This window comes from Pelobates fuscus, chromosome 1 (assembly GCF_036172605.1).
Source record: "Pelobates fuscus isolate aPelFus1 chromosome 1, aPelFus1.pri, whole genome shotgun sequence".
NCBI classification, from domain to species: Eukaryota; Metazoa; Chordata; class Amphibia; order Anura; family Pelobatidae; genus Pelobates; species Pelobates fuscus.
In genome coordinates, this window is record NC_086317.1 from 240499555 (window position 1) to 240524242 (window position 24688).

A 24688-nucleotide genomic window follows, 5' to 3' on the forward strand; every position below is an offset into this window, starting at 1 on the left:
TTCATATTTGTTTGTGTGTGAAAAAAGTAAAAAACTAAATTGAACGCTAATTTTGGCCAGTGTTTGTGACTAAGTGGTTACTAAAAAAGACTGGACATAACCCAAGGTATTGCAAATGGGGTGTCTTCTTTTGCAAATGGTATGCCATCATGGGGGTAGTTCTCATTCCTGGGCTACCATACGCTCTCAAAGGCAACCTAACCAACCTGGCCATTTTCAATGTAAAAATATTTGACCCATATATTTGACCCTGTAACTTTCAAAAACGCTATAAAACCTGTACATGGGGGGTCCTGTTCTACTCAGGAGACTTTGCTGAACACAAATATTAGTGTTTCAAAACTGGAAAATGTATCACAACAATTATATCATCAGTAAAAGTGCTGTTTGTGTGTGAAAAATGCAAAAAAAGTCACTTTCACTGACAATATCATCGCTGTGATATGTTTTACTGTTTTGAATCACTAATATTTGTGTTCAGCGAAGTCTCCCGAGTAAAACAGTACCCCCCATGTACAGGTTTTAGGGTGTCGTAGAACGTTACAGGGTAAAATACAGTGATAGCAAATTAAATTCTCTGGACTTTCGGCCTGGGTTGGCAGGCAGGTCCCTTAAATTGCAATCAATAAAATAACTTAATTATGTAAAAATATTACATAAATACGCACGTAGAATTTAACTATATATGCATATTTATATATTTGAAGTCTACGTGTATATTTATATAATTATTTATGTAATTTTGTATATGGACATATGAATAGTTTGCATTCTTTTTATTTATTTATATATACATAGATATATATACACAATTTCATTCTAAGTGTATTTTGATATAAATATATATATATATTAATATCAAAATACAGTTAGAATAAAATTTCGTATAGATATAATTTTTTTTAATTTTTATTATTAATTTTAATTTTTTTAATTTAATTTAAATTATTTATTATTCGTATTTTATAATAATATATATATACAATATATATAGTTATTATATATATTATATATATACACGTGTGTAAATTAATTATAAGTGTATTTTTATATTAATATATGTACATATTAATATAAAAATACACTTAGCATGACATTATATATATGATATATAGACATATATTATATAGGTATAATATATGTCTATATATCATATATATACACATATATAATAATATTTTTTTTTTTTATTAACTTTCACTTTAAATTTTTTTATGATTTTTACAGTTGCAGGGAGACTGCCTGTCAGCACAGACAGTCTCCCTGCAGGCAGAGACTAGGACACCTATTGTGACCATGTGGTCGCCCTGTTGGGCGATCACATGGCCCCAGGGGTCCTAAACCGCCATGGGGAGACTGTCTGGGCTGCAGGCAGTCTCCCCACAACGGGAGCACCGCGATCGCCGCCGGGGGAACGACGGCGATCGGGTAAGTACATTTTAAATTTAGGACGGTTCAGGACCGTCGTCGGTCGGCAAGGGAAAAATGCCGATGACGGTCCTGAACCGTCTAGCGTCCTCAAGGGGTTAAATGTGCTATATAAATAAATAATAAGTTACTCCGCCCACTCCAGTTGTAAACTACTGGTGGAGGCAAGAACACTTCATGCAATTTCCCCAGAAATTGTAGCTTTTCTAGCATACATTATTATAGCGAACTAAAATCAAAGGGCAAATTTTAGTTTAAAACAACTGAGTTGCTTTTTTTTTTCTTTTCAACTCAACAATGTTGGTCTAAACTTTGTTACTTGAATTATAAATCATAATAATTCTCAGTTTAGCGAGCGATGCCTTGAAATCCGGTGTGTCCATGTTATTCCGTGTGAGGAATGCTGGCATATAAATTGGAGTATCTTTGTTTAGTGAATAGCCCCTGTTGGCACGCACCACGTGTTTCCGTTGTGAAGGGAGGCCGTCCCGCCTGTCATTGGTTCGGCGCTCCCAATGTCACTCTCCGACACCGGATCCCTCTTCCGCTTCCCGCTCTCCGGGGACCGCCCACTATCAAAATATTATCCAATGGGGAGTCTCTTGGCTAAATTGGGTTTGCTGACGGACGTGCCTCCCGTCCAACCACAGTGAAGGAACGTTTGACACCTTCTCGCCGTACCTATCTCGTGGCCGCTGCCGGTAAAGCTAATCATGTCTCCCAGGGACACGGCGGAACAGGGACGGGGATCCGTGAGGGAGGGAATCCGGGCTATCCTGCTGGGCCCTCCCGGAGCCGGCAAGGGAACCCAGGTAAAAAGCGACAAACACGTGCGAGTCGTGGGTGACTTACGGTTAAGTTTTAACGCGCATGAGAATAAGCACGGTGTTTATCACACCGAATAGAATGTCACGGGAGATGCTGTCTGTCAGAACTAGCACCTTAGAATGGAGCCGCGCGGCGTGGAATTGCTTTCTGACGTCGCGCACCGGGATTGGTCACCTGTCTCCAGAGCCTAATTCTGAGACAAAGTGTTAAAGATGAAGCAGTCACTGATCGTTCCAATTTTAGAACCTTGCTCCAGAATACTTCCCTATACGATCACCACACGCCCTTAAATTATTTATATAGATCAGTTATGAATGTGGGTCGTAGTTCAAAACGTTGATAAACTAGAAGGAGCTCAATGTTTAAATTCCATGATGATTGCTTCATTTAGAACCTGCACAAAATAGTTCTTTGAAGGAAGTAGTATAAAGGACGCGTCTGAATACTTGTTTAATGATTGGAAATGTTTTGCTTGGGTAATTATGTTGCAATTAAGGTTGGGCGCTTTTTTTTTTTTTTTCCCTTAATTGGTATAATCGAATCAACATTTAGGATAGAAAAAAGTGTGCTGTGCCTTTAAGGATAGTGATTCATATATAAATCTGTGTATGTGTATTCATATACATAAAGTGCAAATAAGGTCATATAAAAATGCAAACCCAAATACACTATATATAATGTTTCTTAAATCTATCAAAAAAGGTGCCTAAGTGATACAATGTATAAAAAAGAGCACTTACATAAATAACGTGAAAAGGGGAATATATCCTCCCAAATATTGGATATATCAGGCCAGAAAAGGGAAGTGAAACAGGAAAAAAAATATACAGTTGGACCTCGGTTTACGAATTGAATGCGTTCTCCGGGACTCTTCTTATTGCGAAAAATTTGTAAACTGAAACGCGGTTTCCCATAGGAATGCATTGAAAACCAATTAATCTGTTCTGGAGGTCAGAAAAAAAGTCAAAATGAGCTAGCATGGAAACCAACCCACAATGCAGAACACACAATAAAAGGCATGCAAACGACGAAGCTCAGCTCCCTACCTTTCCACAGCTTGAGAAATGCACCAAAAACAACTGAAAACAATTTCCAGAATGGCTCCAAAACTCAATGCTAAAGCCGCTCCAACATCTCCACACTCGACGCCACGTGCTACCCACAGGCTCCAGCATGCAGGGGGCAGTGCTATAAACCTCCCAGGTACAATGCATCCTAGGCGGACTTGCTTTTGTATTGCAAAATTTCTTTGTAAACCGAGGCATTATATTCAATGGATTTTCATTTGTAAACCGAAAATTATGTTAACCAAGGCTTTTGTAAACAGAGGTCCCACTGTAGTAAATCTGTGGATCAAGCACAGAAATATAAAATAGTAAACCAATCAACTCACAAGCACGGAGCAGTAAAAGTCTGCTCTCAGAGAGCCCATATATTTCAAGATGCAGGACCACAATATCACAGACATGACAGCAGCTGGATGTAGTTCAAAACTTTTATTGGCAACAGTAGAAAACTTTAAAATCACGATCTCATTCTCTGTAGAACCAGTCCTCAGACCCTCCTGACACGCTGGCTAGCACTTGCGGTCTTTTTCGGGCACCGGAACTCTGTGCAGTTCTTTCAGGGGATGCAAGCTTCCTTCAGTGCGTCCTGACAGCATGCGTCTGAAAACGTGCATCCACAGATTTTACACTATAATTTTTTTCCGTTTTCCCTTCCCTTTTCCTCTTTTGGCCTGATATAACCAATATTTCGGAGGATATATTTCCCTTTTCAAGTTATTTATGTAAGTGCTCTTCTTCCCTTTTTTTTTTTTTTTTTTTTTTTTTTTTTTAAATTTAACCCCTTAAGGACCGAGGACGGTTCAGGACCGTCATCGTCATTTTTGCGTTGCTGACGGTCCTGAACCGTCCTAACGGTCTTAGTTACTTGCCCGATCGCCGTCGGCCCCGATTAGGACCCCTGGGGCCATGTGATCGCTCAACAGGGCGACCACATGGTCACAATAGGTGTCCATGTGTCTGCCTGCAGGGGGACTGTCTGTGCTGACAGGCAGTCTCCCTGCTAGTGTAAAATCATTAAAAAAAATAAAGGTTAAAGTTAATAAATAAAAATAATAATTATATGTATGTATGATATATAGACGTATATTATACGTCTATATATCATACTAAGTGTATTTTTATATTAATATGTACATATATTAATATAAAAATACTTATTAAATTACACACGTGTGTGTGTGTGTGTGTGTGTGTATATATATATATATATATATATATATTATAAAATACAAATCAGTAACTTAAATTAAATTAAAAAAATGTAAAAATAATAATAAAAATTAAAAAAATATCTATATGAAATTTTATTCTAACTGTATTTTGATATTAATATATATATTTATATCAAAATACACTTAGAATGAAATTGTATATATATCTATGTGTATATATAAATAAAAAGAATACGAACTATACATATGTCCATATACAAAATTACATAAATAATTATATAAATATACACGTAGACTTAAAATATATAAATATGCATATATATTTAAATTCTACGTGCGTATTTATGTAATATTTTTACATAATTAAGTTATTTTATTGATTGCAATTTAAGGGACCTGCCTGCCAACCCAGGCCGAAAGTCCAGAGAATTTAATTTGCTATCACTGTATTTTACCCTGTAACGTTCTACGACACCCTAAAACCTGTACATGGGGGGTATTGTTTTACTCGGGAGACTTCGCTGAACACAAATATTAGTGATTCAAAACAGTAAATCATATCACAGCGATGATATTGTCAGTGAAAGTGACTTTTTTTTCACACACAAACAGCACTTTTACTGATGATATAATTGTTGTGATACATTTTCCAGTTTTGAAACACTAATATTTGTGTTCAGCGAAGTCTCCTGAGTATAACAGTACCCCCCCATGTACAGGTTTTATAGCGTTTTTGAAAGTTACAGGGTCAAATATATGGGTCAAATATTTTTACATTGAAAATGGCCAGGTTGGTTACATTGCCTTTGAGAGCGTATGGTAGCCGAGGAATGAGAATTACCCCCATGATGGCATACCATTTGCAAAAGAAGACAACCCAATGTATTGCAAATGGTGTATGTCCAGTCTTTTTTAGTAACCACTTAGTCACAAACACTGGCCACAAATTACTGGTCACAAATTAGCGTTCAATTTAGTTTTTTACTTTTTTCACACACAATACAAATATGAACGCTAACTTTGGCCAGTGTTTGCGACTAAGTGGCTACTAAAAAAGTCTGGACACACCCCATATTGAATACCTTGGGTTGTCTACTTTAAAAAAAAATATGTACATGTGGGGTGGTATTCATAGATTTATGACAGATAATAGGGTTACAATGTCACTATTGATACATTTTAAAAATGTATGTTTTAAAACCGCAATATCCTACTTGTACTTATAGCCCTATAACATGCAAAAAGCATGTAAACACTGGGTATTTTTAAACTCAGGACAACATTTTGAATCTATTAAGCAGTTTTTTTCATTCGCTTTTGTAGATGTGTAAAAGATTTTTCACATAAAAGTAAAAAAACATGTATTTTTTTTCAATTTTTCAAATTTTTTCATTTTATTTTTTAAATTAAATTACATGAGATTATATAAATAATGGTATGTAAAGAAAGCCCCTTTTTGTCCTGAAAAACCAATATATAATTTGTATGGGAACAGTAAATGAGAGATCGGAAAACTACAGCTAAACACAAACACCACAAAAGTGTAAAAAAGATGCCTGGTCGCAAATGTACATCATCGCAAAAACAGTCCGGTCCCTAAGGGGTTAAGATACATTATATATTTATATATTGTATTTGAGTTTGCAGTTTTATGACCTGTTTTGCATTTTATGTATATGAATACACACACACACACACACACACACGTATGAACTTTTTTTCTATCCTACTTTTATACAGAGTGTATTTTGGAGCTATTTTACATTTAATTAGTGCTGCTTCCTGCTTTTTTTTTTTTTTGTAACAAATTTCACTTTTAAATTATTCACAGCGCCTTATTTTACTTGTTGTTTTTTTTTTTTTGTTTTGTTGAATCAACATTTAATCTATGCCCAAACGAGTAAGATTCCACAGGTAAATCCGACGGATCGATTCATTTGGGCGTAGAATAAAAGGAATATAATTTAATACTTCATGGGGAAAAATAAACTGTGCTCTAGTCTATAGTCCCCAGAATTGCTACAGTTTAAGTAGTTGTTCTGTTGTGAATATTATGTCACTGCAGGCTTAATGGAGGCACTGCAGGTTCGCAATAGAAATGCATTGATCAAATATTTCTCTATGTGGCAATGCTAATAGGTGCTGCATCTTGTCACGCACGCACAATGGCTTTCCAATGTTTTCCTATTGGAAAGCACTGGATTGGCTGAAATCATTACGATTGATTACCTCCGTTATGGAAGTGGAGCCAGCTACTGTGAGATCAGCACAACGTGGTAGAAATCAGGGATTGAACGATTATTGGTCGATATTCTGTATTTTTGGCAATATCGGTATCGGCCAATAGATGCCTATAATACATACCAGGACCGCCAGGCCCATGACAAGCCTTGCGATCCTGGGGGGATCTGCAGGAAGCGCTTGCTTACCTTCCCAGCAGCTCCCTGTGTAAATCTTGCGAATCCTGCGGCCGTCAAAGCGTTGCTACGAGGTACCGTGGCAACGCTCCGCGCGGCACACAGGCCACGAGATTTACACTGGGGAGCTGCTGGGAAGGTAAGTAAGCGCTTGCTGCGGACCCCCACTGTACTTTCCATGCCACTGGACCACCAGGGAATGATATATTCCCCCTCCCTGGCCAGGTAACATGCAGGGAGGGGGGGACTAAAAATATTAATTAAAATAATTATAATTAAAAAATAATTTAAATGAATAAAAATGCCTCCTCCCTCCACTTGCATACCTACAGAAACACACACACTGCATTATATACACCCTGCATTCACTATAAACACACTACACAAACACACACTCTGCATTCATTATATACACACACTTTGCAGTTTGTATATACACACACAAACACACTGCATTAATTTTACACACTACACAAATATACTGTATGCAAACAAAAACAAAGTGCACACTCCACCAGAAAGGTGAGATCAGGCTCTACACTTAAGTAAAGGATTCCCTTAACCTTCACAAATCACAGACAAAAAGATAGAAAATAAATGGAGCCCTGAAATACCTGTACAGATGTACCGTATAAGCCGAGGCCCCTAATTTTACCCCAAAAAACTGGGAAAACTTATTGACTCGAGTATAAGACTAGGGTGGGAAATGCAGCAGCTGCTGGTAAATTTCTAAATAAAATTAGATCCTTAAAAAATTATATTAATTGAATATTTAGTGTGTGTCTATAATGAATGCAGTGTCTATAATGAATGCAGTGTCTATAATGAATGCAGTGTGTGTGTATGAGAATGCAGTGTGTGTGTATGAGAATGCTGTGTGTGTGTATGAGAATGCTGTGTGTATGAAGTGTGTGTGTATGAGAATGCTGTGTGTGTGTGTGTGTGTGTAATGCAGAGTGTGATGCAGAGCCTTGGTGGGGGGTGGGCATTTTTATTTTTTAATAATATTTTTTTTGCTTCATTACATTTTTTTATTTTTTATTTTATTATTTTTTATTTTAATTTTTTTTATTATTATTAATATATATAAATTTTTTTCGCCCCCCCCCCTCCCTGCTTGCTAGCTGGCCAGGGAGGGGGGCTCTCCTTCCCTGGTGGTCCAGTGGATGGGCACTGTGTAGGAGGGGGCTGTGTGGGCTGCAGAGAGATGTTACTTACCTTTCCTGCAGCTCCTGTCAGCTCTCTCCTCCTCCGCCGGTCCGTTCAGCACCTCGGTCAGCTCCCAGTGTAAATCTCGCGAGATTTACACTGTGAGCTGACAGAAGAGCTGAACGGACCGGCGGAGGAGGAGAGAGCTGACAGGAGCTGCAGGAAAGGTAAGTAACATCTCTCTGCAGCCCCCACAGCCCCCAGTCTGTAGTATGGCAATGCAAATTGCCATAATACAGACAATTGACTCGAGTATAAGCAGAGTTGGGGTTTTTCAGCACAAAAAATGTGCTGAAAAACTCGGCTTATACTCGAGTATATACGGTATATGGATGACACTGTATTATAGCCTGCAAATGACAGACAACCAAATCATAGTGCAGACATATGTAATATAAAAGAGTAATAGAGTGAAGAACGCATATAAATTTTGAACTCACAAATATAGAGCCAAAGGGTCACCTGGCTCTAGTGGTATACGCCTCGGGATCTTTAAAGGGGATCCACTACCCTTTCCTTGTATCTTCCACTTCCAAAAGATAGGTAAAGATGCAAATGGGTCAGTATCCAATGAATCAGGAAGAAATTTATTCAATAAAATAAAATGAAAAGTAACATAAAAATAATAAAAGATTCAATTGAATCAAAATAACATAACAAATAGTTCTATAAACCAAAACGCGTTTCGCCAGGAGCTGGCTTCCTCAGTTGGTGTGGATTTTCAAAAAAAATATCGGTAGATCCCTAGTAGAAATGGTATATTTAATGTTTACAGAGTGATATGGGGGGCATCGGGACTCTATTTTGTTTGTTCAACATTATAGTGTTAGGAACACATTTTTGTATAACTGACATTATAGTGTTCCGTTAAAATCTATTCTGCCACAAAAAAAAATCAGGGCACGTGTATTATTGTTCTTAGTAAGTATGTAGCGATGTGTGCATTTTACTAACCCATCCAGGGTTAGAGATGTTCTTCAGGGTGTTGTCAACTGCTGGAAAATGATTGACACAAGTTACAGTAGTGGTTGAGCGTAGTAGCATTATCATTATTGTATTTGCATCAATGTAGTTATTTTATAATCATTATCAAGTTTTAGTTTATTAAATGCATATTATGTGCGGTTGAGTTAACTGTGAGTTGGCAACGGTTACCAATTTTAAGAAAAAATAATGTATGTTTCTGTTGGTATTTTATTATTACAAAGCCTTGGTACTTTATCAATAGAGTATGCCTTTTTATGTTGGCTGGTTACATGGAGTCATAGCTCAAAGGTTGACTCCAACCGAAAAAACAATGTTCTAAGAAAATTGGTTTTAATTAGACCTTTCCTATTCATATATACTGCTTGTGATTGGTGTTTGTGCAGACCAGTGGCATGCAGACAACTGTGGTGGGGGACATGCTTGGTGGGGGTTATCCTGAGTCTTCTCACACCTGCATGTGTATTTCTTAGAAAAAAATCTGTGAGACTCTAGCTAGACACAATATGGAATAACCTCCCAGAGCAAGCTTGGAGTCTGGGCACAAGGACCGTACCTCAATAATGCATTATCCAGAGGAGAGCGGGGATGGGAAAACTTCACTTTCTGTAGCCATGGTTAGTTCAGGGATAGCTCATTGTCTGAGTGTCAGTTGATCACACTCAGTTAATGAACTAAGCCCTGTACCACAAGCTTAGCACAGACAGCTCAAGGCTCGCTGAAGGGTATTTTGGAGGTGTGAAGTGACGCCTAGTAGATGGATCCCAGGTAAGTCAAACTATTACTGATATTGGGTGGTGTCAGAGCACTCCTGGCACTATAACCTCTACAGTGGTTATGGTGTATCAAGTGTTTACATAATTATCTAATTTTGCCTTTTGGTTTCAGATCACTATTAATTAAATAATGCCAAGGTAACAAGTGTGGTACATTTTAATGTATTCATGTGTCTTTGTGGAATTTCTTTAATTTCTGTAACAGTATGAGGTTTGAATTTTTATGGGCTAGATATTACTTTAAATACACATAGGGGCTCTGGGGCATTGCTGTGTCCATACCATCTGTCTGCAGTATCTTCAGGCTTTTAGAAGCAATTACTCTATTGGTTTCGGTTTTGGCATCTAATTTTACTTATTTTCTTTATTACCTACATCAAGGATTTTCATTTAATTTAATTTTAAAGCTGGTTGTTCTATTGAAATACAGGCTAGGGTGATTCTAGGGGTAAGGGGTGCCCTCCAAGGCACTATAGGGACAGCTACTATTCTTCCACCCCCCCCCCCCCCCCCCCCCCTATTTTTTTTTTCACCCTATCCTGCTCTATACCTGATAAAACTGCAGGGTTTTTTCAACTTTACCTCCCACATCAGATATTTTAATACATCTAACCACATTAAAGGGAGATTATAGTCACCTGAACAACTTTAACTTGATGAAGCAGTTTTGGTGTATAGAACATGCCCCTGCAGCCTCACTGCTCAATCCTCTGCCATTTAGGAGTTAAATCCCTTTGTTTATGAACCCTAGTCACACCTCCCTGCATGTGACTTGCACAACCTTCCATAAACACTTCCTGTAAAGAGAGCCTTATTTAGGCTTTCTTTATTGCAAGTTCTGTTTAATTAAGATTTTCTTATCCCCTGCTTTATTAGCTTGCTAGACCCTGCAAGAGCCTCCTGTATGTGATTAAAGTTCAATTTAGAGATTGAAATACAATTATTTAAGGTAAATTACATCTGTTTGAAAGTGAAACCAGTTTTTTTTTGTTTTTTTTTCATGCAGGCTCTGTCAATCATAGCCAGGGGAGGTGTGGCTAGGGCTGCATAAACAGAAACAAAGTGATTTAACTCCTAAATGACAGTGAATTGAGCAGTGAAATTGCAGGGGAATGATCTATACACTACAACTGCTTTATTTAGCTAAAGTAATTTAGGTGACTATAGTGTTCCTTTAACTGCCAGCTACTTTTGTTACATTGTGTGGCTACATGCCTGAGGCTATTGTGTTGCATACATGCCAAAGCACAGACAGAGCTATTCAGGTTGACTACTCAGCACTTACTAACAATCCTTTTGCTTGTTGACATTATGTTACCAAACTGTCCAATTGACATACCACTGAGTGATATACATTACACTTATTAGGGGCACCTACCATCTTACCTGCAGATTGGACCAGCCTCTGCTATTTTAATTTTATATTTTATGTTTTGTATAGAAGTATATAGTACTATTGGTTGTATGTTGTAGTTTGTCTCTTCTGTTTTAAGAGACTTTTTAGGCATTATGACTACCATTAAAAGTTTTGTTTTATTTTAGTAATATTTTTTCTTTAGTATTCCATTCTTGTAACACCAGATATTGCATCCTCCACTCCCTCCTTCTTTTTGCTCTCTACTTTAAATACATATTTCTATTCTTTTCTCAGGCTCCAAAGTTGGCAGAAAAGTACTGCGTGTGCCACCTTGCCACCGGTGATATGCTGCGGGCCATGGTGGCTTCTGGCTCAGAACTCGGTAAACGTCTTAAGGCCACCATGGATGCAGGGAAACTGGTAAGTGCACTTGAGTTACTGACCCAGTGTATGAATATATTAGTAGGACATAACATGCAGAAAGGGACCCTGCAATTTAATTTACTTTGTTTTTTGTAATTATTAAATAATGTGATTTAGGCTCTCTGTAGGTCAGAGGGAGGGATGTCTTTCCACATCCTTCTTTGGCATCGCTGTTCCTCTGGCCAGTCTTATAATTTTTCAAGTCAGTCATTGGCTTGTCTAGAAAGAGAGACGGAGTGCACTGTACGCTCTGTAACATAATTTTTGCAATGGTGCCTAGTGACTCTTTAATGTTCTAGTCTCTGGTGTTTTCTTTCACCAGGTCAGTGATGAGATGGTGGTGGAGTTAATTGAGAATAATCTGGATACTCCTCCATGTAAAAAGGGTTTCCTTCTGGATGGCTTTCCTCGCACTGTAAAGCAGGCAGAAATGGTAAGAACATACTCAATCTATAATATGACTTTCATTGATTTACTTATAAAGCAACAACATATTGCGCAGCTCTTTGCAATATGTTACCTCTACCCGCAATTAAAACATTGATGTATTAACTGGAGAGTGCTTTTTATTTAAATCAACTTGATTTACATTGTAATATACTTAAAAAAAATTTTTTTGTATGTATGTATCACGAATTTTAAATCAAAACTTGAAAACCAATAATAAAACCGATTTAATATCAAATAACTCCTTAACTGACTTTTTGCAATGTTTGAACTTCTTGGTCCCCTCTCCCACACAAACACCTCTCAAAAATAAACATTTTCTTTATATCTATTGCATTCACAGATATGTGTTCAGGCCCGTGAGTGCTGAGCTAGTAGAGGCCCTGCACAAATCCACAATGCTGCCTTACTTATAAATGCTCTGCCAACCCACATCCCTTCACAACTCCTGCTGTTTTTAATCAGCAGAATACTGGTAGTAATTTGGGGATGAAGCATATAATCCCTGTATGCTGGTTGTCAAAGGCGAAATTCAGGGTATATGTGGGGAGTAGAAGGCCCCACCACCCTGGGAATATTTTATGCGAAATGTCTTTGGCATTCAAAATCATACCATATAGAGGGAAAGTTGCCCCCACATTTCATTGGTGGTACTGTTGTTGTTCCCTCCAGGGTATTTCAGTCTGGAAGCCCTGTGGCGACCTCAACCATAGCATATGAGGTCAGTCTCTGAAAGAATTCCCCAACAATAGAGCAATCTGTGGGAACCCCTCCTATTGTGTGTGTGTATACAAATTGTCACAGGATAGGACCAGCGGTCCATGGAGCACAATTCTATGCACCTTTCCATGCATGCTAAATGTATATGTGCAGACCATTCTAATTTGAAAATGTTTTTTATAATGTGATCTGTTCCTCTCCCCTTTTAAAAAAAAAAAAAAAAAAATACATTTCAAAAAGTGAACGAAATCCTATACCTAACCTTTAATCCAAATCCAGTACAGTCTCCTTACAGCACCTGCTCTATTCTCATAGGCATTCAGGACCTACACCACATGCTTGGCAATGGCTAATGCTACAATTCAGTCAGAGATTTGAAGGGTCCATTGCACATGCTTGGCTAGTAAATGTTTGAGGGAGAGTGCTTGGATGTTCCTCTTTCCTACAGTATGTGGCCAAGGTCTTGCCTTACTTGCTGATAAGGGTTAAAGCACTATAAGATAATAGGTTGTAGTAAGATGTGCTGTCGCTTCTCCCTCTTCCTTTTCATTCACTCTTTGCCCTCTTCTTCTTTGTATAACCTTAACTAGTTCTACATGTTTATTGAACTTTGACACTCTACTTTCATCCTTTGTAATTATGTTTTTGATTGGCTCATAAACCAAAGTCAAACTTGACAGAGAAATGCCCGATTTTTGTACCAAAAGTGCTAATAACATGCAAATTGTAAATGTGATATTTTATTATTTTTCCTTTTTAGCTTGATGAACTTCTGGACAAGCGTCAGGAAAAGCTAGATTCGGTTATTGAATTCAGTGTGGAAGACTCTCTTCTTGTTCGCAGAATTTGTGGGAGGTAACTGTAGCCTGCTTTCAGCAGACATTTCCCCCCCCCCCTTTTTTTTTTTTTTTCCTTCCTTCTTCCCTCTGTTAGTTTGAGTGCAATGTTGTGCCCCCTCTCCACCCCATTCTCCCACTTACCCTTTTGTTTAAATCTGCAAACATTTTATCAGCTTTAACACACCACCACACATTCTTCCCTCTTTTTTTCATGCTTTAGACTAATACACCAAGCAAGTGGGCGCTCATACCATGAAGAATTCAACCCACCCAAAGAGCCCATGAAGGATGATGTAAGTGTAACCTAATAATCTGTCTTTAACAGAATCCCTTTATCATAGTTTTGTTTTTGTGAGCCATTATATTAATTCACTGAATGACTGAGGCAGATCGAAAAGAGTGTATATATTTGAGAATTCTTGGCATAAATGCAAAGTCAGCCTGACATTGTTTCCATGTATACGAGAAAACATTAAACCAAAGTAAAATCATTGGACAAAAAGAATAAGTGGATTTTATTAAATAGAGGAAAAGGTGGAAGAGAGGAAACATCCACTACAAGACTACCAGAACAGTGCTAAAAAGGTATGTAATTTTAAATAAAAATAATATTTAAAGAGTCAGTCATTAATCATTTCCTTGCATCCAATGAGAAATCTTACTATGTTCTATAAGCTAATATTTAATTAATTTGTCTAACAGATATTTTATCTTATTTTAGATCAAATCAATACAGCTGGATAAATGTCGATATTCTAACGTGATATGTCACATAAATACAAAATCATCGTTTTTACCTGCAGAGTAAAAAGTGTAATAATGTATTTCTCATTAATAAGATTTCTAAATACCGAAATCTAATCGTGCTTTTATCCAGTCATATATCATGCTACTAGAAACTAGATTTTCTCATCAGATATTCTCAGGTAGCTTGTTTGTCATGGGTCTCTTTCTCTGCATGGAGTGTAAGAGTTTCTTGGTTACTCTGATCGCCCGATTCTGCCTGGATCGCTCTCCTCAATCTTGAATCCCGAGAGTGTTGTAATGTCTTTTTCTCTTCCCTTGTCTTAACTTTTTAAAGGGAAAATTCCTCTAAGTGAGAACCAATAGCAGACCAGGGGTGTGGTTTCTTTTCATGTATCTATTTTAGTATTTGGACTCAAGATGGCAGTCTTGTCCCACTAAACATACCTATCCAGGAAAGAGTTAACTTTTCCTGGTGGCTATTTTGACGTCACTTACGTTATCTATATAGTGGCTATAACTTTAAATATCCTTTCACTTCAAAGGGTCTTTCTGAAATTTCTTCAGACTATGCGTCTCCATTTTCTGTAATAATTCCTAATATGACAGTTTGTGAACCAAGTTTCAACTTAGACTACAATGAGAATCTTGTACAATATCGAAAGTAAAATTTAATTATTTAATCCTCTGTCACCTATGTCTGGGAATAGATTTTATTTATATTCCATTAGCATTTAGACAGTCTCTTATCACTTGGTTTGTTTATATTACACATTCCATTCAGCTCGGGCAAAGCAGTCAGTTTTAGAGAAAGGATAGAAATTTTGTGTCTCTTTGTTAACGTGAAGATACAAAATGGAGTCTGGACTGTTTAGCAATGACTTCAGAATATACACTTTGTATTTCTATCATAGCACAAAATGTCTGCCGATATAAATACCTTGACAACGTGTGATTATCCGATCCAATTTTTCTCAGAATTGTATTTTGTGCAGGTGTTGAATTTTATTTTTTTATAATAATCTTCTTTTGAACGGTGATGTGAATGACAACTCCTCTTGCCATCCACACTTGGTTATTTTGAAAAGCTTCCTCTCATCTACATCTTTTAGTTTTCAGATGTAAATAGAGGTTCAGAGCATGTGCATGAAAAGTGCATAGGGTCTTGGAGAGGAGAGACTGATAGATGTTGGTAGGTAGCAGTGCTGTGGAGTCGGTAGATAGATGTTCCGATTCCGACTCCTCAGCTTTTTGTACCTCCGACTCTGACTTTCCGACTCCTCTGTATTAATATGCAAAAGGCAAACACAATGAAAACAACAAAGTTTTATAAAAATGTTTTTATTAATCAATCAAGTGGCTGGATAGTAGCAGCAGGCATAAACATCAGGAACTTTACCAGTTCAAAAATACAAACCACGTTATTTGGTTGTTTTAGAACAAAATCAAAGCTTATCTATATGAACCAAAAACAAAATCTGTAAAACCTAGAAAGGGTTTATATTAATCTTGAAATGTAGTTATAGGCTTAGCAAATGCAAATCAATTCAATGTAGAGCTCTAAGGAAGAGAATTGCCTCTGCCAGATCCTCTTTCATAGAAGCTCTTAAGTCAGACTTTATTATTTTTAGGGCTGAAAATAATCTTTCGACACTGACTTGGGTGGGTGGCATTGCAGTAACTATTCTGGCCTTAGCCTTGGCTGAATGACAGCATTTTTTCAAATGGTTTACAGCTTCAGTCTTGAACTATTGATCCTCCATTTCCTTCACTTATACAAGTGTCTCTAGTCCTGCAAAAAACATATTTACTTAATCCCTTATCATTAAGAGGCTAGGTTACCCATGGGCGCTGCGTTCCCTGTAACAGCAGAACACAACACTATGGAAAATATAAGTATTGCCGCTCCTAATTGTGCGTTGCATGCCATATAGTGAAGCACATGAAAAGCATGGTTCTTCACGGTCACTTAACGTGTTCGTTTTGCGGTTACGTGAGGCACTGCATTCATTGGTCTTTATTTTTACAGTAGAGAAGTAATTAATTCTAACTTTTTGTGAATTGGGACATTTAAACTTGCTTTTTTTAATTCCAATCTAAATTTAGTATGAGTAGGAGTCGGCAAACAATGCTCCGACTCCAGGTACCCAAAATTTCCTCCGACCTCGACTCCGACTCCACAGCCCTGGTAGGTAGCTACATGGGATGACTTGGGCTGCGTGCTTGTGAACTTGCAGTCATGTTTGCAACACCTGCAAATGAAAATGCTATGCATCCATTGTCACCACTGTGACAAAATAAGAACTGCCTTTCTTTACGTCTCTTTACTGAAACTCAGATTGCATCAGTGAACTTCCACATTGTTCGATCTTGGACTTTAGTGATGGGAACAAGGTATCCATTTAATGTCTTTACATTCTGAATGTTCCAATAACAGTCTAAGCATTAACATCCCTTTATGTAATGAAATGATTGTAGGGCAGGGGTAGGCAACCTACGGCACTAGTGCCATGCACGGCACTCGAGGTGTCTTTGCACGGCACTCAAGGCTGCTAGAGTCAAACAGGCTCTGGCCTATCAGGAGTCCCAGTAAAACTTCAGATATCTGCTAATCCGAAAAGGTGGTGAAGGACAATCCTCAATTTATGCATTGCAGCATGTAGAGGTAGTGATCTCAGATCACTTCCTCCCAGCACTTGTCAATAGGAAGCCACACTGCAGTAGAGCAGCTCGCAGTTGCTGTTGCAGCTCCTGTCCTTGACATGTACCTGGCCGGACTAGTCCCTACTGGAACCCAGGGAAGCCACCCACACTGCTAGATATACACAGAAATGCAGAATAATCCTCCCCTCATACAAATAATACGGACAGCCCACACACAAACATACACACAATCCACACAAACGAAACACCACTAACAATCCACATACATGCACACAACCCCACATGCAATACCCCAAACAGCCCCCACACACACTACCAAACGCACACTTTCACATATCCATCCACACACACACAATACCACAAGCAGCACCCATACACAGCTTACATTCATATGTATCATACACAATACCATAAACTACTCATGAACATAAACAATATAATAGCTCATATACGCAGGGCCTTCTTTAACGCGGGGCAAACTGGGCAGCTGCACCGTGAGCCCTGCTGGCCTCAACTATTTCTAACCCTCTGGCTGGTAATCTGCACACTAAGGAGGCCCACCGGGTGGCCCATGCACAAAGGTCAGCAGGGACCCGGCACACGCTGAGGTGCTTTAACAGCGCGAGCGGGCCCCTTGCTTTTCGGCAGCAGGCTGGGAGTAAGTGACGGCCACGCATCACTTCCTCCCACAAAGAGAGGAGCGCGCAGGAAAGAGTAGGCAGATTGGAGGGGGGCTGGCCAAGAGCTCTAGACCCCAACTCCCAACGCCTTCAGCCACCAACAGGAAAGGTAGGAAACTGGAGGGTGAGTTTTAAAGTGTATGTCTGTGTCAGTATGTCTGTCAGTGTGTGTGTGTGTCATATCTGTGTGTGTCATATCTGTGTGTGTCATATCTGTGTGTGTCAGTATGTTTGTGTGTCAGCATGTGTATGTGTCAGTATGTCTGTGTGTGTCAGTATGTCTGTGTGTGTCAGTATGTCTGTGTGTGTCAGTATATCTGTGTGTGTGTCAGTATATCTGTGTGTGTGTCAATATGTTTGTATGTCAGCATGTCTATTTATGTGTCAGTATATCTGTGTCAATATATCTGTGTGTGTGTGTGTGTGTAAGCATGTTTGTATGACAGCATGTCTGTGTGTATGTCAGTATGTCTCTGTGTGTGTGTGTGTGTGCTTGCAATCACGCCAACACCACATACAAACATATTCCACAAAAACACACAAAAACTGCTTAGTGCTAAATACAGACCTGCAAACATGAGTAAATGGTAGAGCCCCAGCTGTCAATGCATTTCTGGAGTTGCACGACAGATTTTAATCACCCGTGCAACAGGGAGACCGCCAAGAATTCTTGCACCTCTCTACTTTAGGTCCACCACTGTGTTGAGGTGTAGGACGTGATTGCATGCCTGGGAAGGGGGGGACAAGGTCCAGGGGGCCCTAAGCAAATGCTTTGCCCAGGGTCCAGTCATTATTAAAGACAGCCCTGCATATATACGCACAAATACAATGATACAAAGCAATTACAGTACAAACACAAGCAGAATACGGCAGCACACCCACCTCGATTTATAAAAAGAATAGGACCGGCACGCTACAGGACATCACAATCCTATATCGGCACAGTGCTGCTAAAAGGTTGCCTACCCCTGTTGTAGGGCATAGATGCTGTCCCTGCAAATGATGTCAGTGCCGTTTTTGAGAAAGGAAGCTATTTACATTTTGTAATTTCCATACCTACTAGTAACTGTCGACCAGTAGGGTCTCACACAACATTTACATTTTGAATTTGTCAGTCAACTGGGATTAGAGTGGGTTGTTGTTTTTTTTTTGGTTTTTTTTTAAACGTAACCTGTTAAATGTAACTAGCAGGTTTGACCAAGGTTGCTGATAAAATGGTTAAATTAAATGTGTGAAAAACTTCATATTGAAATTAACTCTGGATTTATTTGTCCGTTTTTTTTTTTTTCTATTTTTTTTTTTTTACTATTCTATCTCTGATCTCTAACAGCCAAACTTTTTTTTTAAAGGCTTTAAAACTATAGTTCACTTCTTAATATTTGTTTTATTATGTCTAAACATTAAATTAAATCCTAAACATATTGGGCATTTCAACAATAAAGGCTCATTAGTGAATCTATTTGAGTTATTTTTGATTAGTCACACTTGTGTAGAAATTATTCTTTCCCCATAGATAATTGTATTCATATTTAATGTGTTATGTATACAAATAGGTAATCCAAAACAAAGATAAATATAGGAACACCAGTACCTGAATTGCCTATTTAAAAAAGTGTATGTGTATATATTCACATCACATCACTCTGGGTCTTGTAAATAAAGATTTCTCAGGTTTTATTCCAACAGTCAACGTTTCAGTTCTTAAAAATGTTTGTCCTGAAGAAAGTCCATTAAGAACTGAAACGTTGACGGTTGGAATAAAACCTCAGTTTTTATTTACAAGACCCAGAGTGCTGGCTTTTTTCATTCATCTATCCATTGTGCAGTCGCGCACCAGGCAATACTTCAAGGGATAGCTGGAGTGCAGAATCGTTTGGTTGTGTGTATGTGTGTGTGTGTATGTGTGTGTGTGTATGTGTGTGTGTGTGTGTGTGTGTGTGTGTGTATATATATATTATATTATATTATATTTTTCTCTCTATCTTGCCTATTACCCAAAGGGGAATCTAGCTGTAGTTAACTCTTAAGGCCTATATGTGTATACTTAAATATCATATGGATACATATCAATTTAGTTAAGAGTAAGAAGCAGTCATGGCAAATAGTCTGAGGTAGAAACAGTGGCTCTTTCGTATAGTCATTTGGGGAAAAAGTACACCCTCCTATGAATTCTATGGTTTTACATATCTGGGCATAACAATCATCTGTTGCTTAGCTGATTAATATTAGTCAAATACAACCTCAGATAAACAAGACATGGTATATTACACTGTCATGATTTATTTAACAAAAATGCCAAAATGGAGCTATGTGTGAATATTTATTTTATTTTTTTAACACCCCCACTGAGATCACTTCCTGTCAGACACTGGCCACTCAACATGGAGTGACGGACGGGCAGGAAGGGGAGTGCTATGTGTCCGCAGCCCACCAGGAACAACAAGAAATAGAGGTCCACAGGCGTCACACCGTAGGGTGAAGGCAAAAAAATATATTTATTGGAGATCAAAAAGGACAAAAAAAAAGCAAAGTTTCGACCTTAGTCATATGTGCAGCGTTTATGGGGGGTGGGGGGTTTGTAAATATAATTTTTATTGTATGTATTTGCATTGTTAAACATAAGATTATTTTCATATAATCTGGTAAATCAAGGATGGGGGGAAAAAAAGTTGCTCACGCAGGGCCCGGAGTCACAGTTCAAATACGAGACATGCAGGTCCGTTCTTTTGGGTAACAGAGACCGTATATAGATGCTTGCGGCATCTCAATCGTTTTAAGGTTGGACATGTACGGTTTTGACAGCCTATGCGTGTTACGTAGAGAGTTCCTCGTGTTGGTGCATGTTTAATGTTGGTTTCTCTGTCCTTCTTAGTTTATCCTGTGGTAGGGGGGTTGTTGTGTAGGGGTCCCCCTATGGATTGGGTTAGACAAACCCATTAGTTTAAGTTCTAGGGACTTTTTGGTTCGTGAACCTGCCCGAGGGACTTTCGTCAAGTGGGGAGTTGTCGAGCACTTTCTGTGTTTAATCATAGGTTTGATGTTATGTAGTACCCGGTGTGTCGGTACAAGTCGTGGTGGGTTTTGTGTCGGTGGAAGGCTTTCTCGTCACGGTGGAAAAGAGAAGGCCATTTGTGTTTCGTCAGGCACGTAGTTCCAGTTACATGCATATGGTGGAGCTGAGCGTCAGCTGGGATATGGGCTAGGTTGCTTTCCGGGTGGCCTTTGTTGAGCGGTGCCAGTGTTGGTGCAGCGTTTTTTTTTTTTTATGCTTAAGTGATGCACTAAACATTCATTAGTTGCCAGTAAGGTCTTTACCAACCCTACAAATTAGTCAAAACATGACTTGTTTTGTTACTGACTTGAGGCTGTTATCAAGGGGATTATATGTTAAACTAACTCTGGGCTCCATCACAACCTCATCAAAATGAAATTATGGTGCCAGGCGGTCCGTGGTGCAGGCTCACCTTAAAGGGATACTATAGTGCCAGGAATAGAAAGCTGTATTCCTGACCCTATAGCTCCCTCTGCCTCCTCCACCATTGAACAGTTTAACCCCAAAGTATGTGTCCCAGCTCTGAATCTCATTGCCTCGCTGTCCTTCTGTTTTCTCAATCTTTCAGCAGAAAGGCTCTTGAAGTATCTGGCAGGAGATCTGTGACTTCCCATTCATAAAAAAACTGGCTTGAAAAAGGTTTTAACTTTGTTATGCTGCCAGGAGTTCCCTGGTTCTGGCTCATCTTCAGGGGTTCAACCGTTCACGGTTTGGCTGAGAGAGCTGCAGCGCCGGGGCTAGATTCTGCAAGAGCCTTCCGGTTTAAAGATTTTGAGAAAACTTAAGGTCAGAGGCAGGAGATTCGGCATTGGAACACAGACTTTGTTTTGGTCTTTTTAACCCCTGAAGGTGAGCCAGCACCAGGGATCTCCTGGCAGCATAACTATTTTAAGTTGTTACAGTGCCGGGACTGTCCCTTTTTTTTAATAGAGTAGACACACACTACAAAAAAAGGCAGACTGGCTTTAACATTGCAATTCAGAAATGCTGTCAGCTCAGTTTATCCAATTTAAAATATTCTTGTCCAATAAAAGTCCTTCAAAGAGAAGAAATATTAAGTATTCTTGTGATGCATGAAAGTTCCAAGGCCTGAATACTCTTCTGTTTGTATGTCGATGACTTTGACCAATTCTTAAATTTCCTTCTAGGTAACTGGTGAACCTCTTATACGACGATCTGATGATAATGAAGTTACACTGAAATCTCGGCTGGAGGCCTACCACACAATGACCTCTCCATTGGTGTCATATTACCAACGCCATGGGATCCACACAGCAGTGGATGCTGCTCAGTCCCCGGATGTCGTGTTCGCTAGTATCCTGGCAGCATTCTCCAGAGCTCAGTGTAAAGATAGTGTTATTTTTATATGAAATTTAAGTCCATAAAGTGCAGAAGATTAGAACTTTAGTCAGTTTGCTGATGGGCGCCTACACAACACCACGTATTGGTCTAGCATCAGAGGACATGTTATGCCTATAGATGGAAATTTGTAAGAATTTAAATTTTGAAACGATTTGCGTACAAGATTTAGGAAATTTGGCGCATCATTGGGGAAATAACTTGCCACGGTTCCCCTTAAGTATATACTTTGGAAAGATTTGTTTTCAGCTGATTAAGCTACCCTTTCCAATGTTATTCAATCCAAGGAAACTTGCAAGTAACTTTGAACCAGAGAGACTTCCTTGAGCTGAGATGCTCCTTTTAATTGGGAATTCATTGAACACTGTGAGCTCCAACTTCACATGAGTTTCCCTGTAAGCTGATGCATAGAGAACAGCAGGGGCTCTCTGTCCTACCTACTATCTAAGAGTCTCTTGTCTAATTCTGATTCTTTAACACAGACACTACGTAGTAGCAAATTACTGGAATCTTGCTGTATTGCAATCTGTATTTCCTATGGAAGCAACCACTGTCCTGACTTAATAAAAACAATGGCAACCACAAATGTTGATTCCTGTCGCTTATTATTGCAGTTACAATCTGTTTTTATAAACTTTTTGAGCATGTCAATTTTCATTAAACGCTTAGATAAGCACTCATGGAACATGAGTGAATGACTGACGTGCCTGTTCTCGTATTTTATAAACCTTCAAATATGCAGTTAATTTCTAGTGGTAAACTTAGGATTCGTATTATAAAAATACCTTATTTTGGACATTTGCCTATGTAAATATGACCTTTTTTAGAGTTAGTGGTAAATCAGTATATGTGTGTATAATTATTCATATATTTATTTGAAAGCGATAGAGGAAAAAAACTTATTTCACATCATTCATTCGTTTTCCTTTTGTTCATTTCAGCACACTGATTCCCAGCCTTTCCAGAACTGTGCTATCTGCAGGCCCAAAGATGTGCCCAATGTGTTTTAAGGCCTGCACTGGCTGTTGACCTGGGATGCTGTTTTTGTACCTGATCCATCTTGCACCCAACCCCACCATTGCCACTGAGATAGTCTTGCTATCTCCTGTTTTATGAAAATGTCAGCTCATTGCAAAAATCTTTTTTTTTATACGATTTTAACACAAAGGCAGTATGCACTTCTACTTATGTTCTGGGAGGAAAAACCTATTTGCATGGCCTTTTTGACGTACACTGTGAATAAAGCGCTGTCACTAATGGCAAGATAAGATCTGTCCATCACAAACGTGTAAATTTGTCTTTAGACAGAAGCAAATCAAGGATGATCCTGCATACCAGTGGTGGGTTTTTTAATTTGACGTTGGAATAATCAAAAAATGAATATCATGTTGAGTGGACCTAGGAATAAAATGTACACTCTTTAGATTTCTGACCCTTGCTGGGGTTCGGGTAATTAAATCTTTCTACCAATTCCTAAATATTACAGTGCCTTACATTTTTACCAGTGCAATAAAAGGTCTGCAAGTGTCTCTTGTGTAGTGTCTGTTTATTTATTTACTATTCTATGTATGCACAGTTCACACTTTCTTGTCTGTAATTTCACTAGATGTGTCTGTGGTTTTTTTTTTTGGGGGGGGGAGGGGGGTGGTTCTCTTGCCTGTTTAATCAGTCTTGGATATGCTAGGCAACTTTTTGGTACTCCAGATGTTGTGGACTACATTTGCTCTGATGCTTTCCCAGCATTATGGCATATAAAGAGCATTATGAGTGATGTAGTTTATAACATCTGAGGTGCAAAAGGTTGCCTACCACTTTTCTAACTATATGATTGTGAACCAAGTTATTCCATTCTTCATCAAACGTGATACTTTTATGCCCGAGAGGAGGTCCTCCATTTATTTATTTTTTCAACCAAGAAATTGAATACTTGGCTAAGCCAGGTCTGTCTCTCCCTGTGACGTTCTTTCATCTACTTGAGTGATATTCTTCCCTTAAGTGGAGAAGCCACAAGCTGATTATTGTGCATGTAAGCAATTCTCATTGATCTTAATGAGTCAATAAATACATAAGTTTATCAGTAGTGTACAAAGGTATAGATGCATAGAGATACTTCCAGCTAGGCTCTTCATACCGTGCTCTATTTCAAAGTCTCTACACTTAAGTCTGTTCTATGCTTGACTTTTTTTTTTTTTTTTTTTACTGTGTGTGTGTGTGTGTGTGTGTGTGTATATATACTATTATAGATTATAGGTATCCAGCAGCTAATGAGAAGGTGTGATGTGGCAGTATCTGTCAGTGTTTTTAGACAGCTGACACTAAAAACATCCCAGTGGCCTGTTGTGATTATGGTGATTGGAGTGTTCCTTTATATTTGAGTTTAGTGTAACTCCTGGGAAAAGACAGGAGTTATAAGCTTTATATAATTAAAACTTTGCCTTTTTAATGCTGACAGCATTATTGCAACACAAATGTGTGTGTAAAAACTCTGCTGTATTATAGCTCAGTTAAAGGGATTTTGAACG

At 38.5% G+C, this 24688-nt stretch overlaps 1 protein-coding gene across 2 annotated transcripts; it reads left to right on the forward strand.

Annotated features, from left to right (window-relative positions):
* The first annotated feature begins 2054 nt into the window (after positions 1-2054).
* On the forward strand, positions 2055-23693 carry AK2 (adenylate kinase 2). Of its 2 annotated transcripts, XM_063455831.1 has the most exons (7): positions 2057-2240; positions 11533-11658; positions 11984-12094; positions 13589-13683; positions 13888-13960; positions 21956-22151; positions 23108-23693. In XM_063455831.1, the coding sequence occupies exons 1-7, from the start codon at positions 2142-2144 to the stop codon at positions 23113-23115; spliced, it is 708 nt and encodes a 235-aa protein (XP_063311901.1). In that variant the 5' UTR covers positions 2057-2141; the 3' UTR covers positions 23116-23693. The 2 variants fall into 2 exon arrangements, with proteins under 2 accessions (XP_063311894.1, XP_063311901.1); XM_063455824.1 differs by lacking the exon at positions 23108-23693 and having other exon boundaries at positions 2055-2240; positions 21956-22752.
* The last annotated feature ends 995 nt before the right edge of the window (positions 23694-24688 follow it).

Coding starts and splice junctions, on each gene's coding strand:
- AK2 (XM_063455824.1), top strand. CDS start 2,142: ATGTCTCCCAGGGACACGGCGGAACAGGGACGGGGATCCGTGAGGGAG. Junction 2,241..11,532: donor GAGCCGGCAAGGGAACCCAG/GTAAAAAGCGAC, acceptor TTCTTTTCTCAG/GCTCCAAAGTTGGCAGAAAA. Junction 13,684..13,887: donor GTTCGCAGAATTTGTGGGAG/GTAACTGTAGCC, acceptor TTCATGCTTTAG/ACTAATACACCAAGCAAGTG.